At 43.6% G+C, this 17,165-nt stretch overlaps 1 protein-coding gene across 4 annotated transcripts in view; it reads right to left on the bottom strand.

The window, feature by feature from the left end:
• The window catches only part of FBXL2 (F-box and leucine rich repeat protein 2), a 143,330-nt gene that overhangs the window by 39,563 nt on the left and 86,602 nt on the right, over nt 1-17,165 (bottom strand). For all 4 annotated transcript variants that reach the window (XR_004644505.1, XM_034761031.1, XM_034761033.1 and 1 more), the window contains exons 10-11: nt 12,269-12,399; nt 1,361-1,421 (exon numbers count right to left, since the gene is read on the bottom strand). Coding sequence is in view for 3 of the 4 variants with exons in the window: in XM_034761031.1 (XP_034616922.1) it covers nt 1,361-1,421; nt 12,269-12,399 (192 nt within the window). In the remaining variant the exon portion in view is untranslated. The remainder of the gene's footprint in view (nt 1-1,360; nt 1,422-12,268; nt 12,400-17,165) is intronic.

Below are 17,165 nucleotides of genomic sequence, written 5' to 3'. Positions count from 1 at the left end.
AGGGAAGCGTTAAAAAGTTTCCCCTTTCAGGATAGTAGAAAGGCATCTGATACGGACCCTGAACCGACACTCATCCTGAAACAGAACTAGTGACATTTCCTGTGCTGTCAGGTAATAACCACGTCCATTTCTGGCATTTCCCACATCTGAAAAATGGACTTTGCTATGTCAGGTCTGAGGGGACCATTTGTAATCTCTTCTGAACAATCTCCTGAAATGGTACACTAGACAGTTCTGACACTGGGGAAGGTGAGATGCTTTGAGCATAATTTTGTTCTTGATGCAAAAAGACCAGAGGTTCATTGCTTCTTGGCAAAAGAGGTCTGACCTGGTACCTCCATGCTTGTTAAGGTGGAACATAGCAGCAGTGTTGTCTGAGTACTTGTATGGAGCAAGCCATAATGTGGGAAAGAAATACTTAACAGGCCCCCAAAATACTGCAATAAAATCAAATAACCCAGAGAAAATATAAATACAAGAAGAACTAACTGACCTCCCCATATAGTTCACACAGAACTATTATCCAGCCTGCCGAACCCTCATCTCCTCACAAGCCAGGGGAAAAGGTGCATCTTGCTGCACATGCTAACAAATTTGGGATGTTACAGCCCTGATAAGGAAGCATGTTCCAAAGGTCTAGAGAATACCCGCCAACTGCCCGCTATACCCATGGAACTAAAATAGCTCTTGTTCATATCAAATGTTTGTTACACGACTCCTATTTAAATAAAAACATTTTTGTGCTTCGTTTTATTTAAAATAAACCTTACACAATTTTATAAAAGAGTGAAACAAAAATTAGATCCATTAAAACAGAAACCTTTTCCCTTTAAATATTCAGTTCCATCCAGGCCCTTAATCAACACAGTAAGTCTGCTTCTAACTTTAAACGCTACAGAAGTCTCACTGAAGTCAACAGGCATGAGTTAAGGCTTAACTGAAAATATTATCTAGATATATTTTGCAGCAATAATTGATACACAGAACAATCTGCTATAAGGAGACTTTCTGTACTTAGGAAGCCTGCTTGCATTATATTTTATAGTTATAGGCTTTAAAATTATTTTTCTATATATGAAAAATACAGGTGACTAAATTTAAATACTTTTTAGAAAAAATAAAAAGAGCAGGGGCGGGGAAGGAAGAAAGCCACTGTAAAAAATATTCCAAGCTCCAGTTATTTGTAAATACGTTCCAGAAATAAAATCAATTATTTTGGTTCTTTCATGGCCACCTCCTCTAAGGGGCCTCTCGTCTACTCTACTTTCTTTTCATCATCCCCAACATGACTGGATAAATTCAGATATGTACGGTAGCAGTGAAAATTAGGTAAACTGTACATTTTTAAAATAATCCTTACCCGTGCTAAAAGTGTAAAACCTGCATCTGTCAGATGGGAACACCTTGCAGCTTCCAAAATCCTGAAAAAATAATTGTTTTCAACATAACAATATTAGTGATACAGTAATGAAAAGCAATTACTTCTTTTTATTTAAATTTATTGTCAATATGTTGTAACATAAAACTGATTTGAACCAAACTCATAAGTCCATTTTGCAATTTTAAAAAAGGCAGGACTGATTTTTGATTCAGCTAATCAGAAAGATGTTCAGACTACATAGCAAAATTAAATTATGTACAATTAAGAATTATACCTATGGACATTTGTAAAGAAAAAAATTTACAGTGAATTCTTGTACTTGTAAGGCTATGTATATACTTATTGTAATACTCAAAACTGTATTTTGAAAAATACCATTTTCACTGCACATCTTATTCGCGATACACAAAGAAATAAATTCATTAGACAGAAGTGGAGTTTCTATGTTGGGGAAGAGTACAGAAAGAGTATACAGGGAGGAATTTAGGAAAGTGCAGGTCAAGCCATCACAATGTGCCTCCAATATTCTATTTGTTGTCAGGTTCTTACATTAAGCATTTTGGCTTTAGGTGTCAGAAAGCAAGGAGACAAATAGCTGTCAAAGCCAAAACGTAAAGCCAAACCTATCTGATTCCATCTTCCAGAAACAAATATAGAAATATATTAGGAAAAAACTCATCACCTGAGAAGCAGTCCCTTAGGAGAGGTGTGAGTGAAGCAAGATAAGAGAAAAAAGGAAACTTTGACAAATAATACCAGTACGTATGGTTTTCATTGTAGTACTTCTGCTCTTTCCTTGTTCAGGTTTACACTAAGCAGATAGTAGTGAGCAGTGAGACTAACAAGGAGAGAATGTCACAGAGTAACCACGAGCACAAAGTCCCCCATTCAACACAACAGCCACTTCCTTTATGTTTGACAGAAAAATTCATAAAGGAGAGATAAAGGAAATAGACTAAGAGACTGCTGATTTAGATTTCTCTGTCTAAATGTAGCCACAGATAGCGTTTAAGAGGTAGCTAGAACTCAAGTGTCTCTCTTCATGGACAAAGAGGAAAGGGATATCATCCCATATCCATTGGATAAATGTGATCTTACAGGATTCATACCTTCTCTGGGAAGGTCCTGAGAATGTGTAGAGGGCTTGGTTAGACTAGTCTAGCAACATGCTCAGGAGAAACTAGCATAGGTATCAAAGCTTAGAGGTAGGCTATCAAAATTTGCATTTCTACCATAATGCATTACACATCTAGTATAAGTTTTCAAAGTACTAACCATAAAGCACTATTCAGAAATGCCTCAAAATCTCATCTCTCTCCCAGCAGGGTTGCTGAGTAAATATTCTCTTAGTACAGGAACCCTTTTCTATCAATAGGGCTATATTGAACATCCATATGTCCTTCATAGGTTTCTCAGGCCCACATTCTTCTTCAAGTGATGGTCCGTATATGGATTCCAAACATGGGTGCGCAGTTTTTGTAGTACTTTGCGTTGACCTGAACATCCACGTGGGTCATCCGTTGCTCACATCTGAGGCTATCAGAGGCCGTGAGCGTTGACACCGCTGCAGTTCTCTCTTATCACCACATGGCCAGAGTCAGAATCCCTGTTCCTCAGTGCTCCTAGCCTTGCTAAAAGAGATGCTTGTCTGTTTTTCCAGTATATATAGTTGTATACAGATGTTTACCGTGTAGATTCCTAGTTGATCCTCACTGGACCCTTCCCCCATCAGGGAGATTCCCCCTTCCGGGGATTATGCCCCGGCAAGCCGGCTTCAAAAACTGTGCTTCATGCCTGCATTCCTTCTCTGTGAGCGACAAGCACCAACGGTGCCTCTACTGCCTCAGCAAAGCTCACATCATCACCTGCTGCTCCATCCGCCGCTCATTAATGCTCAGAATGAGAGAAGTGAGAGAATTTCGCCTCCATAGGTTTCTAATGGAGGAGCTTATGCACCCCCATGCGCAGTCAGATCCAGACCAGCAGATCACCTCCAATCACCACCATCCATCCTCCATCTTCCTCCAAGGCGCCAAACCCAGGGGTACTGCCGCAGCCGCAGAAGCCCACTGTGAGCATAAGAAACATGGACATGGGCATAAGGTTGGCTCCCCAACAGGGACTGCCCCTAAACACAGTGTTGCCTTCCTGAGCCATGCCAAGTCGGGTGAAAAGTCATGCACCAACCCGACTGCTCCAGACGGAGCATAACTTGAAGTACCGATGTGATCCGCTGGTGTCACCTCCGGCCCCGGTCACTGGTCCAGCACTCTTATCACTTCTGGCACCAGTGATGATGCTGGGCCCCTCCAGGCCACCACGCATGGTTCCCTGCACACCTGGAACCACTGATGCCTACTGCGGAACTGTTGCTCCCATATGTTCCCAGGTTCCCCACTACTGCCTGGTCCCCCATCCACCACTGAACTCCCTTCTCTGGTGGATGAACATTTCTGTCTTTTCCCAGCACGATGCATATCTTCCACCCATCTTGCACCAGCGGCTCCACCCCATTAGACCCGTCCTCCATCTCAGAAGACTTTTCAGCGTTGGATTCCCTCATTCATTCTCACCCGGCCAATCTCACAGCCCATATCCCAGGCGCCGACCATCCTATCTACTGGTATATGACTTTACTTCCGACCCCGGGCTCCACTATCCCTAAGGTCTGCCAATACCTGGCAACCTGTACACTTGGCCTCACTGGCCTTCTTGGGACCGCCTCCAGGACTGTGGACTACTACTGGTAGCCTCTTACCAAACTGGCCACATACCAGACCTTTCTCGGTTGACGACGAACCAGAGGACACTACAGTACAGCCGGTACTATCAGTACTGCCAGTCCCCACTGTAGCCTCGTTGTCACCAGACGAGGCACTAATTCCGCCTTCCCTCTGGATGACCATAAACAATACCACAACCTGCTTCAGCAGCAGCTCTTGGCCTCCCAGTGGAGGAAGACCAGAACACATGAAACCAGCTCCAGAATACCCTGAAACTGCCGGAACCCTCTCGCACTGCCCTCCACATCCATGGGGCCATGCTGCAACCAGCACAGTTGGTCTGGCATACACTGGTATACACCCTACTCCTAAGCGGCAGAGTGGCGATACTTCATCCCATTGAAAGGAACAGACTTCCTTTTCACCTCCCCATTCCCAACTTACTGGTGGTTCACATGGCGATGGAATGCACTTGCCAACAACACCTGAAGTCCACCCTCACAAACACCTCGCACCCCAGACAGAGTGGCAAAGAAGCTGGACCAATTCTGCATCACCAATTACAAGGCCATGTTGGCAAAGTACAACTTTCTCATGTACTGCAAACTTTCCGAGTTTCAGGGTTTTCTTCTGCCAGACAGACAACATTAGTTCCAGACACTTGATGAGGGCAAACTGGTTACTAAGGTGAGCCTCCAGGCAGTGGTTGATGCCACTGACACCACCTCACGCTCACTGGCGACCGGAGTCGTACCCTGACGTGACTCCTTGCTCCAATCATCCAGACTTCTCTTGAGGACCCCCCGTTCAATAATCAGAAACTTTTTAGTGACAGGACGGACGAGTCCCTGCATTCACTCAAAGACTCTCGCGCCACTCTGCAGTTGCTTGGCATTTACACCCCAGCCTCTTCCCACTCTACTTCCAAAGACAACAAGAGCCATCATGACATCATCAGCATGCTCAGTAGCCCCATTATTCTGCTACTATAACCTCCGCACCCTCAACCCTCCTGCTATGTCAGTCTAAGCAACAATTTTGACACTCTCACCAAGACTCGTAAACGTCTCCCTACCCCTCCATCTTGCCCTCTTTGCCCACAATTGGGGCAAGATCACCAGACCACTGTGTACTGGACATCATTCACCAGGGGCACTCTATAGAATTCCTCACATTCCCCCTCCCCCCATTGCCTGCCCCACACTAGCTGTGGAGATCTTCTCCGAGGGGAAGCAGATGCCCTTCTCCAGAAAGGTACCATTACCATTACCATCCCCCTCCATTCCAGGGCTGCAGCTTTTACTCCCCATATTTCCTTATTCTGAAGAAGGGAGGCGGCTGCCACCCCATACTCAACAGGTTTATATGAAAATTCAAGTTCCGGATGGCCATGTTTCCCCTCATTATCCCTTCTGTCTCCCACGGAGCCTGGTTCATGGCTCTCAATGTGAAGGATGCATATTTCCACATTGATATTCACCTGGCTCACTGGAAGTTTCTCTGCTTTATGGTTGGTCACTCCCACTATCAGTTCCATGTCCTCCCCTTTGGTATCGTCCCCAAGCCACATGTATTCACAAAAGTCTTCACCATTGTCGCAGCCCACATGCTATGCCTCTGCCACTCCGTGTTTCCCTACCTAGACGACTGGCTCCTACGGGCAACTTCACGCAACCACCTCCTCTGAGCTATCCAGATTCTTTGCGATATCCTCACCAATCTGGGCATTTGTATCAATGGGGAGACGTCCATCCTTGTTCCTACCCAACAGATCACATTTATTGGGGCATGCCTGGACACTCTCGTGGGTCAGGCTTTCCTCCTGGCAGATCAGTTTACCATCTTTACTTCTCTCATCTCTTTACGCCACAAACCGCACACCTGCATCTGCAAATGCCTTTCCTTCCTTGGCCACATGGCAGCCTGCACATCTGTAATGCCCCATGCCCACCTCTATATGCGCTGCCTTCAACTATGGATCAAATCAATCTACAAACCAGAGACAGACCACTTGCAAGTCTGTCCCTCTCCCGTTTCGTCCTGGCCTCCCTCACCTGGTAGACTGACGTGTCCACGGTACTGATAGGCACCCTGTTACACTTCCCACCTCCTGCACCACTCTAACTATGGATACCTCCCCATAAGGGGTTGGGGCACCCACCTGGATGCTCACATGGCCCAGGGCCTTCCCCTCATATGATTACGTCACATTTAACTGCTATCCGACAACATGGTGGCAATTTTATATATCAACAAGCAAGGCACTGCCAAGTTGCCCCCTCTGTATGTGGAGGCCATCCAACTCTGAAACTGGTGTATCAGATACGATGTCACGATACAGGCCATGTACCTTCCAGACGCCAGCAACTCCCTCACGTACATGCTCAGCAGGTCATGCTTAGCAGGTCCTTCTATGCTAACCATGAGTGGGAACTACATGATCCCACACTACGCTCAGAATTCTACTGCTGGGGCCCCTGGCGTCGGGACCTGTTCGCAACCAAGAAGAACCAAAAACTCCCCCTTTTTTGTTCCAGAGCAGCACTTGGGATGGACTCACAGGGCGTTGACTTTCTCCTGCCCTGGACCAACAAAGTCCACTATGCCTTCTGCCCATTCCCCTCCTGTGCAAGATTTGATGGGATTGAGCGACGTTCATACTATGTCAAATATCAGAGGGTTAGCTGTGTTAGTCTGGATCTGTAAAAAGCAACAGAGGGGCCTGTGGCATTTTTAAGGCTAACAGATGTATTGGAGCATAAGCTTTTGTGGGCGAATGCCTGCGTCCGATGAAGTGGGCATTCACCCACGAAAGTTCATACTGACAGTCCCCTTCTGGCCTCTTCAATATTGGTTCATGGACCTCCTCCACCTCTCTGCTCATCCCCGGATCCACCTCTGCCCTCACCCAGATCTCCTCACACAGGCGCAGGGCCGACTCTGACATCCCAACCTGTGCCCGCTCCATCCCATGGCCTGGTATTTAGATGGAGCTCGCAAGGAAGCAGAGCATGTTCCACGTCAGTGCATGACATCCTCAAGCACAGCAGGAGGCCGCCCACTAGGGCCTGCTATCAGGCGAAATGGAAGTGTTTCACCGCCTGGGCATGCTGACAACATCACCCACTAGACTCCATCTCCATTCCTATCCTCCTGGACTACCTTCTCCAACTTGAGATGGGCCTATTTGCCTTCTAATACCCACCCTCCATCGCCTCTGCTATGGACTACTTACCGGTTAGAGGGATATTGGAGCAGCAGCGACCCGAATGACCTCTTATAGACTCGGGTGTGAGCTTGCAGACGATGTGTTTGGGTTCAATGGACACTACTACAAAAAGGGTTCTGGCTCCGACATAGGGTACACATGCACACCCATGTTTGGAATCCAAGTAGGGACCACACATCTCAAAGAAAGCTCCAGTTACAGTAAATAACCTCCTCTTTTGTAGTTTTGAGCAGCTCATCATAGGTGGTTAGCAACCCTTAATGAAAGCCTGGATAGAGCAAACACATAACTGGTGCGAAAATTATGTAGAATGTCAAGCATAAGGGAAAACATGTTTTAGAACCATCCATGTGTTAACCCTTTGTTTGCACACCACTAATCTTTTTTCAGTTCTAATTATGTGTGTGACCTCTGCCTCTCATCAATTCTGCAAACTTCTTCTCTAATGCTCCATAACATAAAAACATGCATAGTGATGGGATATGCTTTAAAAAGAAAGAGCAATCACACACTTACTTGCTAGGCATCTGATTGAAAAGCACTGAACACTGGTGCACGGGCAGCAGTGGGTGAGAAAGGAAAAGAATGGCAATTCCTCCTTCAGATTAGTTGTCCCTAGATCTAGTGACAGGGGGTGTGGAGAGATGACCTAACAGCTGTCCTACTGTGTCATTCAGCTAGGGAGCCATGATGAAGATTAGGTTGGGCCATAATATTGGGGCATACTGATCACAGATATTGCACTGATAAGCATGAGGGTGAGTAAGGTTCTGGTGTTGGTCTGTTTTGATGATTGCATCAGATTTGATGTGGCTGTCTAGAGAAATTCTTTCTATGCACTGGCTGGCATTTTCTCTATTTCTTTATACTGTAACTAGTTTTGGAGGGGGATGCAGGTGACTGGCCATCTTAACTGGCTTTGGTGTGTGACAGATACATAGATCAGGGGTCGGCAACCTACAGCATGTGTGCCAAAGGTGGCAAGCCGATTTTTACTGTCACGCTGCTGCCAGCTGGGGTCTTGGCCCCGTTCAGCCTGCTGCCGGCCTGTATGGACAGAAACCCAGGCCGGCAGCGGGCTGCGCAGGGCCGGCGGACGGGACCCCAGCTGGCAGGGGCCGGCAGATGGAACACCCTGTGCTGTCGGTCTGGGGTCCGGCTGCCGGCCCCGCTCATCCTGCTGCCAGCCCCGCTCATCCTGCTGCCAGCCTGGATGGACGGAACCCCGGGCCAGCAGCAGCTGAGTTGGGCCGGCAGCCGGGACCCGGCTGGCAGGGACCGGCAGTCTGGGATTCTGTCGGGGGCCCCTGTAAATGTAAAATTCATTTTGGCACACACAACTTTAAATTACTGAAGACTTGGCACGCCACTTCTCAAAGGTTGCCGACCCCTGACATACATAGTGGATCTGAGTTATGGTGCGGTCTTGCTGAAGATCTGAGGACACTGTTTTTAGGAAACTACAATTACAGTTAAGTGATTTTCTCTTTCTTCCAAGGTAAGCATCCTCAGAATAGTCATACTCTTTGGAGACTACAAAGGTAAAAGGGAGGTATCTCTGCTAAGGAAACCGAAGAAGAAAAACCAGGACAGACGGACACAGCGAGAGATTCCAAGCTATGTATGACAAACCAGAGGGAGGAAAGAGTTGTAACTCAACTTGGAAAGAGATATTATAGATTACATTTTAATTCATTCATGACACCTTGTCTAATAGCACTACATAGGAAGCAGCCATGACTGCTTTGTAAGACTAGAGCTAAGACTGAAGGCTGCCTATTGTCATTTGTGTGTTAGAATGCATTTATGATTAATACAGTTCTTGACTGAGATCATTCTAAATAATCCTTACTCAGGTAAGGTTTAAGTAGTTGTGTGTTTCAAAGTGCTAACCATAAAGCACTACTCAGAAATGCCTCAAAATCTCATCTCCTTCCTAAGTCTACCCAGTATAGGGTCAGTTAGTAAATACTCTCTGTAATACAGGAACCATCTTCTCTCAATAGGGCTATATTGAACATCTATGAGCAACTCTTTATAGGCTTGTTAAGCCCATGTTCTGTGATCTTGAGCAGTTCATCATAGGTGGTTAACAATTGTTAATGAAAGATCTAAGTGTGTAAGAGAGAGCACTGTATGGCTACACCTGCCATTGTCATATGCAGTTGAACAGGAAACAACCTATTCCCCCTTTTCAGCTGAAGTATAGTAGATCATTGAATGTTGATTTTACTCTATTAAGTACACAGGATATTTTCTACTAGAAGTATTGCAGAGTTGGCAATACTTGAACTATTTTCTTCCCTTTCTCCTCAAGAGAGGGTGCATGCATTACCAAAGCACCTTTCTGATTCATTGGATTCCTCACTCTTTCCTAAAAGATAGAGAGAAATAGATGATAAGAGTGTGAAGAAGAAGCAAGGCACTGATAGTCTTGATCTGAGTTTAATCACCATAGTACTTTTTGTAATGGTAATTCTGCAGAAAGCCTGAGAATAGCATGTGGAGTTGTAAGACTGATCCCTGGATAGCAAATATTCTTATAAGGCCTACCCCTAAATTGACCAGTGAGTAGATCAGCTGATCCAATTTTGGGAAGGGAGTTAGAAGGTTTCTGCAGGTTTTCTAGTTCTTCAAAAGATGTGTTATTTAGAAGGTACAAAGAAGTGGGGAGTTGTATCTCCTGTTGATTGAAATTTTTAATACAGTATATTTTAGTACATAGTCTTGAAGCTCAGTCTATGGCAATTTGCATTACCCTTACTTTGGATGAGAGACGGATCTATGGGGATCATTTTGTCAGATTCATTTTCCTTGGTGGTATCTTGTTACTATATGAGAAATGGCTGAAGCCTGCCTCCTTGTGGCACTGAGGGAGACTAACAACAAGCTACAGGGTAGCAAATCAGGCTTGCTTAGCTAGCAGTACATTTTCTGGTGCCCCGCGTTAGGTGCTTCCTTACATTTTTCTTGAGAGATTTCTCATGAGAGTTGTCTTTCACTTGAAAGGAGGAGTGTGGGACTGATTGGTATTTTAGGCCTCTTTCTTTGCCTTAGAAAGTGAACCAGGAATAATTTCAAAGTATCTATATTTTTCTGACATCAGTTAGAGAGAAAGACTCAAGATTTGTCCTAACTAGTGGCAAGGGGTTTAGACTTCTAAGGAGTGTGACAAACCAGTTTGAAAAGACTCTTGTGACTGAAGCAAGAGCATGCATAAGCACTCATAGCTATTTGCATAAGCAGCCAAATTTGGATCAGATACAGACATTGACTTGAAGAGAGTATTTCTAAATTAAACAAAAGCTCTTTTTTTTCTACCAATCAGATTAAAAATGAACATGGCAGAATGTGCTTGGTAATTACATACAATACTGGCATCCAAATATAGTTTGTCAGAATTTTTTTTTATACAAAGTTTACTGATATATATTTTCCTTAATGGTTCATAATTAAAGTTTAATTGGTCAGCCTCCCTAAGAACTGTTATGACTCTTGAATCTGTTTCTGTCATAATTAAGGTTTTAACTTCATTTTAAGAAGCTTAATATTTTTGTATTAAAAAAATCAACCTTAAAAGGAAAATGTCTTATACTTTTAATTAGAGTTGCCCCATAATACAAATCTTCTTCATGACTAGGATGGAGGCAGATATCCACTTCTGCATTAAACAGAATCTTCAAAATATTGAGAAATGAGGATTAACTGTGCAGGGTTACCATACACTGTCAAATAGCTATATTTCACTCCTGAGATGGCTGCATTTTAGTGGTGGGTGAAATAAAATCTGTGTAGGAACTACCCATAATTACAGCATCAAACATAGATACAGAGGTTTGTGGCTTGAAATCACTCTTGATACCATATATCACTTTAAGTCAAGTAGCCCAAGGAAGGGAAACTATAGTGAATACTTACCCTTTAGAGAAAGTTTCCTTAGTATTAAGAGTTAAATGAAATTATTTTGGTTCATATAGGTGCAAGGTGCAGCTAATACCACTATAATATAAAAAGTTAACAGCAAATTTATATTATTTCTGAATTGGCAGATAATTTACTTATAGTAATAACATTATGAAGATAAATTCAGATATACTTAACCAGATTCTTTTCCTTGTTCCAGACCCTCTGTGCTGCTCTGGTTGTGTAAAGGGGCCAAAAGCAAAAACATCTCTAGCGCTGAGCATTGCCCCATTGTGGGAGAGTCACCAGCTGGCTTTACAGCAGGCACGGCCAACACCTATGCCATTCCCACTGCAACCCTCAGCATAAGGGCATTACAATCTGAAGGAGGGAGAGATGTAGCCAAAGTGCTACTATACTGTAGCTATTCTTGGCTGGCATATTGGACCTAAAGGCTGTTCTAAGTACACCCGTGCCGGGAAAGAACAAGACAGAGGATGAGGGAGCTGCAACTAACTTCATTTTGAGCCACCCCACCTCAGCTGTGCCCATCAGATATTGGGTGTAGATGACAATTTAGACCATTATGCATTTAAGTCTAACAATGCTGGGCAGCATAGCATACTAATGGCAAAACACACCTAAAATGTCACCTACGTGTAGTTCTAGGTCAGTATTTCAGGTATGATTTACAGTACTATTTGTAAGGCAAAAGACGAAGATACCGAACCATAAAATGTAGTATATATTGGACAGATCCTCAGCTTGTGGAAATTGTCATATGACAACTCACAGCAGCTGAGGATCCTTTGTATGTATCTATGAAGTAATATAGAGTCAGTTAGTAACTGTGACTTAAATTCTTTTCCCTCTTTTCACATGATATGCAGGGGTTGGGTTTTTGCCCTGATGCTGAACACCCTTAACACCAATTGAAATCAATGGAAGTTGAAGGTGCTCAGAATTTCATAGGAGAAACTTAATCTCCCAGGATCAGGCCAATGATGAATATAAAAACTGTGACATACTCACTTCAATCTCGGACAGTTTAGACCAAGTGCTGTGAGAGAAGCATCTGTAAGGTTGCTACAACCAGAAACACACAGTGACTGAAGTCTGTGGCATCCTCTACAAATTTTTACAATGCCTTCATCTGAAATTTGCTGCAACAAATAAAAAAGGTTGAAGTTTATCCTGCTATCAAGTAATTTGTCTAGGAATAAAAATAGAGCCATGAAGTATGACATCAGATCAACAATGTGCAACCATGATAAGTTGTCTATTTTCATCCACAAAACGTCAGCAGGAAATCACACACCAGGCGATAACTCTGCTTCTTTGAGACAACCACCACATAGGATTCCTGCTCACCCACATTTTTCTGTAGATTTGAGATTCTGTTCTAAGGCAGTGTGAAGCTGGGTTTTCTCCCATCTTTGGCATGGTTTTCATGTGGTAAATATTTTAATTTACAATCACATGCAGTTTGTATTTTTACGGGAGCTTTTCCTTTCCACAAATTTAGGGATTAGCTATGAAATGTTTAGAGGGAGTTGAGGCACTAGCAGTTAGAATGAAAGATGAGGGAGGAGTTCATGCCCAATGCCACAGACTGCAAAAAACTAAGAGCAATTACTATCTATCTTGCACTGGGGATGCAAAACCCAAGAGTGGGAATCCTATTGTATGGTATCTTCAAAGAAACAGAATTACAGGTCATCAACTATTTCTTATCTCCATTTTACAGAAGGTATGTTGAAATACAGAGATTTGCCCCCAAATTACCCAGGAAGCCTGCAGCAGACCCAGGAAAAGAACCCAGACCTCTCATTTCCATGTCCTTTGAGTTAATCTTTCATTATAGTGTTCTGGTTTAGCCACTCTGATAGAAAGAACTAACTTATGTTCTGATATGCCTGGTGTTGAATTTGCATGGTCATTTTCTGAAACAGGCATAATTGAAAACAGCTCAATACTAGTTGCACACATGATATGAACAGTCTTCTAGGACACAATGAAGGATTATGATATTTAGAAAGATTAATTGTGTCAGTTCTTCTGGATCCTCCTTTCTGAAAGAAGTGTTTTTCCTACTTTGGTAACATAACGTTTCCCAAATAAATTATCCTTTGTGTTAATACAAGCTCATTCCCATGTGATGAAAACAGTGATTTCTGCTGCCTTTTGAGATGACTCTGTTTATTGCTTTTATGAGCCAATTATCTAGATATGTTAATATGACCTTATTTCTGAGACTACCCACTACCACAAACATTACTTTTGGTAGCCAAAAAAAACCCCAGTCTTGGAACTTAGATTAGCACAGTCTAGAAATATGTGCATTGGTAATATACTATATTTTCCCATCTGAAAACTGAAGCAGCTTTCATGATTCTAGAATACTAGCAGATTAAAAAACAGGTACACCTCATAGCTACACCTGATGTAAATCCTCCTGGATCCACAGACAGGAGACTAGATTTTAGAGTTTCCATCTTGAATCATTTTAATTTGACAGACATATTGAACCATTTTAGACCTAATATTGGTCCTGTACCTTCTGGCACTGTAGAAAGAGTATATATCTTAAATTCTTGACTGAATGGCTTCTATTATTTTACTTGGCACCAACTATCTAGAATTTTTCTTATTTTGGTCTTTGAAAATGATATTATTGTGACAGTAGTAAGCAGATGATTGAACTTGACTTGGTGACCACTGGAGAAGGATGGAACTCTACATTAATTTGTAAACCAAACCCCCTCTCTCTGAAATTATCCAAGATTTCACAGCACCTAGATCCTTTTCATGAAAGAGTACAAATAAATCCACAGTGCTCATAAAGATGTTTGCAATCCACAGTTCATATAAATTCTGAATGCAATACCTCTTGAATATGAGGTATAATAATAATAATCTCCATGGGCAATGCCAGTTCACTTTATTACCATGTCAATGCCAGGCTAACTTCTAAGGACCACAAAAATGAACCTGCAAATCTTGTTAGGGATGGATCGCACTTCTGAGTTTAGTAAGCTCCATAGTGCTAACCTGTAAACCATCTAAGCAACATGCTGCACCTGTAGCTTCTGAGAACATGTTTCATAGCAGTAAGCTATTGGGCCAGATTCTTCAAAGCAGTGCAAAACCACCAGTCCAGTATGGCCCCAAAACTGACAATCAGCTTATGGAGAATTACCCCATTGTAAAGGTAATCTTCCAGTGACACAGAGTCAATGTAGGGGCTCTTATACAACTCATACTCTCAAGTACTAATACAGCAGAGAAGATGAGCAGGCATGGAATGTCATGCACTAGACTGGATCTTCAGCAGCACTTTGGGGTCCCCTGTGACTGTTGTAACCTGGTGTAAGTTAGCACAGAATTCAGACTAATCCAGTGATCACCAACTGGTCGATCCTGGAGATTCTTCCAGTTAATCGCGATTTCCGGCTGCTAAAAGTCCAGCGGTGCAGTAGAGCTGTCACTAAGGCAGGCTCCCTGCCTGCCCTGACCCCACGCCATCCCGGAAACGGCCAGCACCCCGCCATGACTTCGGGGGAGAGAGGGGACAGGGGTCTCCGTGCACTGCTCCTGCCTGCTAGCACTGCCCCTGCAGCTCCCGTTGGCCAGGAACAGGGAACTATGGGCAACTGGAGCTGCAGGGGTGGTGCCTGCAGAGAGGGGCAGTGCGCCGAGCCATGTACCTCACCAGGAACTGCAGGAGTGTCCTGGCCCCTTTTGGGAGCGGTGTGGGGCCGGGACAGGCAGGGATCCTGCCTTAGCCCCAGCGCATCGCCGATCGGGAGCCACCAGAGGTCAGTGACACCCGGCAGGATCCCGCAACCCAACCACCAGCCCTTAGCCCCCTCCCGGAGCCAGCACCCTATAGCCCCTACTCCACCCCAAACCGCCTCCTGCACCCCAACACTCTGCCCCAGCACGGAGCCCCCTCCTGCACCTAAACTCCCTCCCAAAGCTTGCATCCCTCACCCCCTCCTGCACCCCAACTCCCTGCCCCAGGCTCAGCCCGGAGCCCCCTTCCACATGCCTAACCCCTTGGCCCCAGCACAGAGCCCGCACCCTGTCCCAAACCCCAACCTCCTGCCCCAGCCCAGTGACAGTGAGTGAGGGGAGGGGGAGAATAAGTGACAAAGAGGGGGAGCATAGAGTGAGTGGGGTAGGGCTTCGGGGAAGGGGCGGGGTAGATCCTGGGTTGCACTTAAATTCAAAAAGTGATCTTGTGCGTAAAAAGGTTTGAGACCACTGGGCTAGTCTAACAATTGCAGAGAGACCAGCCTGCACAGAGCTACATCAAGACCAGGTAAAGCCCCCAAACTGGTGCTCCATGTAGGCTAGCCACATCCCAGGATCTGGCCCATTGTTTGGTGAAGCTTCTCAATTCCTTGAATCAGAATATTTGTTTTACTGAGTTTTACAATCTCCGTGGATGTATTATGCTACTTGAACTAAAGATATTTGATTTATGAAGCTTAGACACTAAGCCATGAAGCTTCTAAACACTTGTGGTGAATGCATATTCCTCCAATCAAACTTAGTTTTATAGATTTTATTTATTCTGGTTTTGAATGTAAAGCTTTTAAATTCTTTGAAGCATACCACTTGGATTAGAAAGGTTATCCCAACTCTTCAAGCAGCAGTTGCAGAATCTATACGTTCTGCAGAACTCTAGAAGTTCAAATATTCAAATTAGCTACCCAATCTTAAAAAAATAGTCCTATGCATTAAATCTTACAGAGGACAAAAAAATCAATTATGAGGGTCCCATTTTAGAAGCCAGATTGCCAAAGAATACTGAATTATTTTTGAGTTTGAATTCAGATCCCATATAGGCTGAAGAAATAGTGGAATGGTGATATCACAAAAGTTTAGACACTGACTGTTTAGCAGCTGAGCAATTGAGAGGAAGATTCTTAGTAAGACTTCTTGGGTTTTGTCTGTAGTAACATCTACTTATGTGACTAACATTTTAGATGCAGAAAGACTGTTAAAAATATCTACACCCTTGTCCCTTCAGTTAAGACGTTAGAGTTCACAATAAACATCCATGAGACCTCCCAGAGGTCCTCCAGCAAAATCAGACTTCTAAGGTTAAAATCAAACAGAAGAACAACTTGGGGGGAAAAAATTCTTTATATGGCAAATAAAAAAGGGGGAAAGCTCCATCTCCACCCTGGATCTTTAAAGAAAATAAGCATGCAAAACTTCATGAAGAAAGGGAAGAAGTAAGGATTGTAATGGAAATTGCCTCACTGTCTCACCCTAGACATTCATCTCATGGAAGGCACAAGCTCTGCGTTCACAAAGTTTTTAACTATTGCAAGACCTCTAATATAGCTTGTAATGTTTGCAGTGCTCTAAGATATTCAAGACTTTGGCATCTAATAAGTCCACAATTTCCCATCAAACCTTAATACAAATGGCCTCATGCTGGAGTACTCATTGAGGAATAATGAATAAAACAGATTTGAAGGTTTCAGACCAAATAGTTTTTGTGATATACTCTTGCAGTAAACAGCAGAAAACTTTTCCAAAAGTAAAAAACTACAATTTTTCACACTTATGTAAACAAAGAATGGATGGGCCAATTAACCTCAAGTTTCTCTCTCTCTCTCTTTTTTTTTTTTTTTATTCTCTTCTCTGTAAGTAACCATTAGAAATTTCAGGCAAAAAGGAGATTTCCCCCCATCTTACAGAGTTAGAGTGGAGTAAAAATCAGGCTTATAAAATGACACCATAAAACAAATATATTTTCAGTGCACTGTGGGATGCACTGAATTAGATGAACAGCAGCAATTTCCATTCATAGGTAAAAAGCAACAGAGGGTCCTGTGGCACCTTTGAGACTAACAGAAGTATTGGGAGCATAAGCTTTCGTGGGTAAGAACCTCACTTCTTGCATCTGAAG

Source organism: Trachemys scripta, chromosome 2 (genome assembly GCF_013100865.1).
Source record: "Trachemys scripta elegans isolate TJP31775 chromosome 2, CAS_Tse_1.0, whole genome shotgun sequence".
Lineage (NCBI taxonomy): Eukaryota > Metazoa > Chordata > Testudines > Emydidae > Trachemys > Trachemys scripta.
Note: the sequence above shows the minus strand (reverse complement) of the source record. Positions and strands in the feature narration are given on the sequence as shown.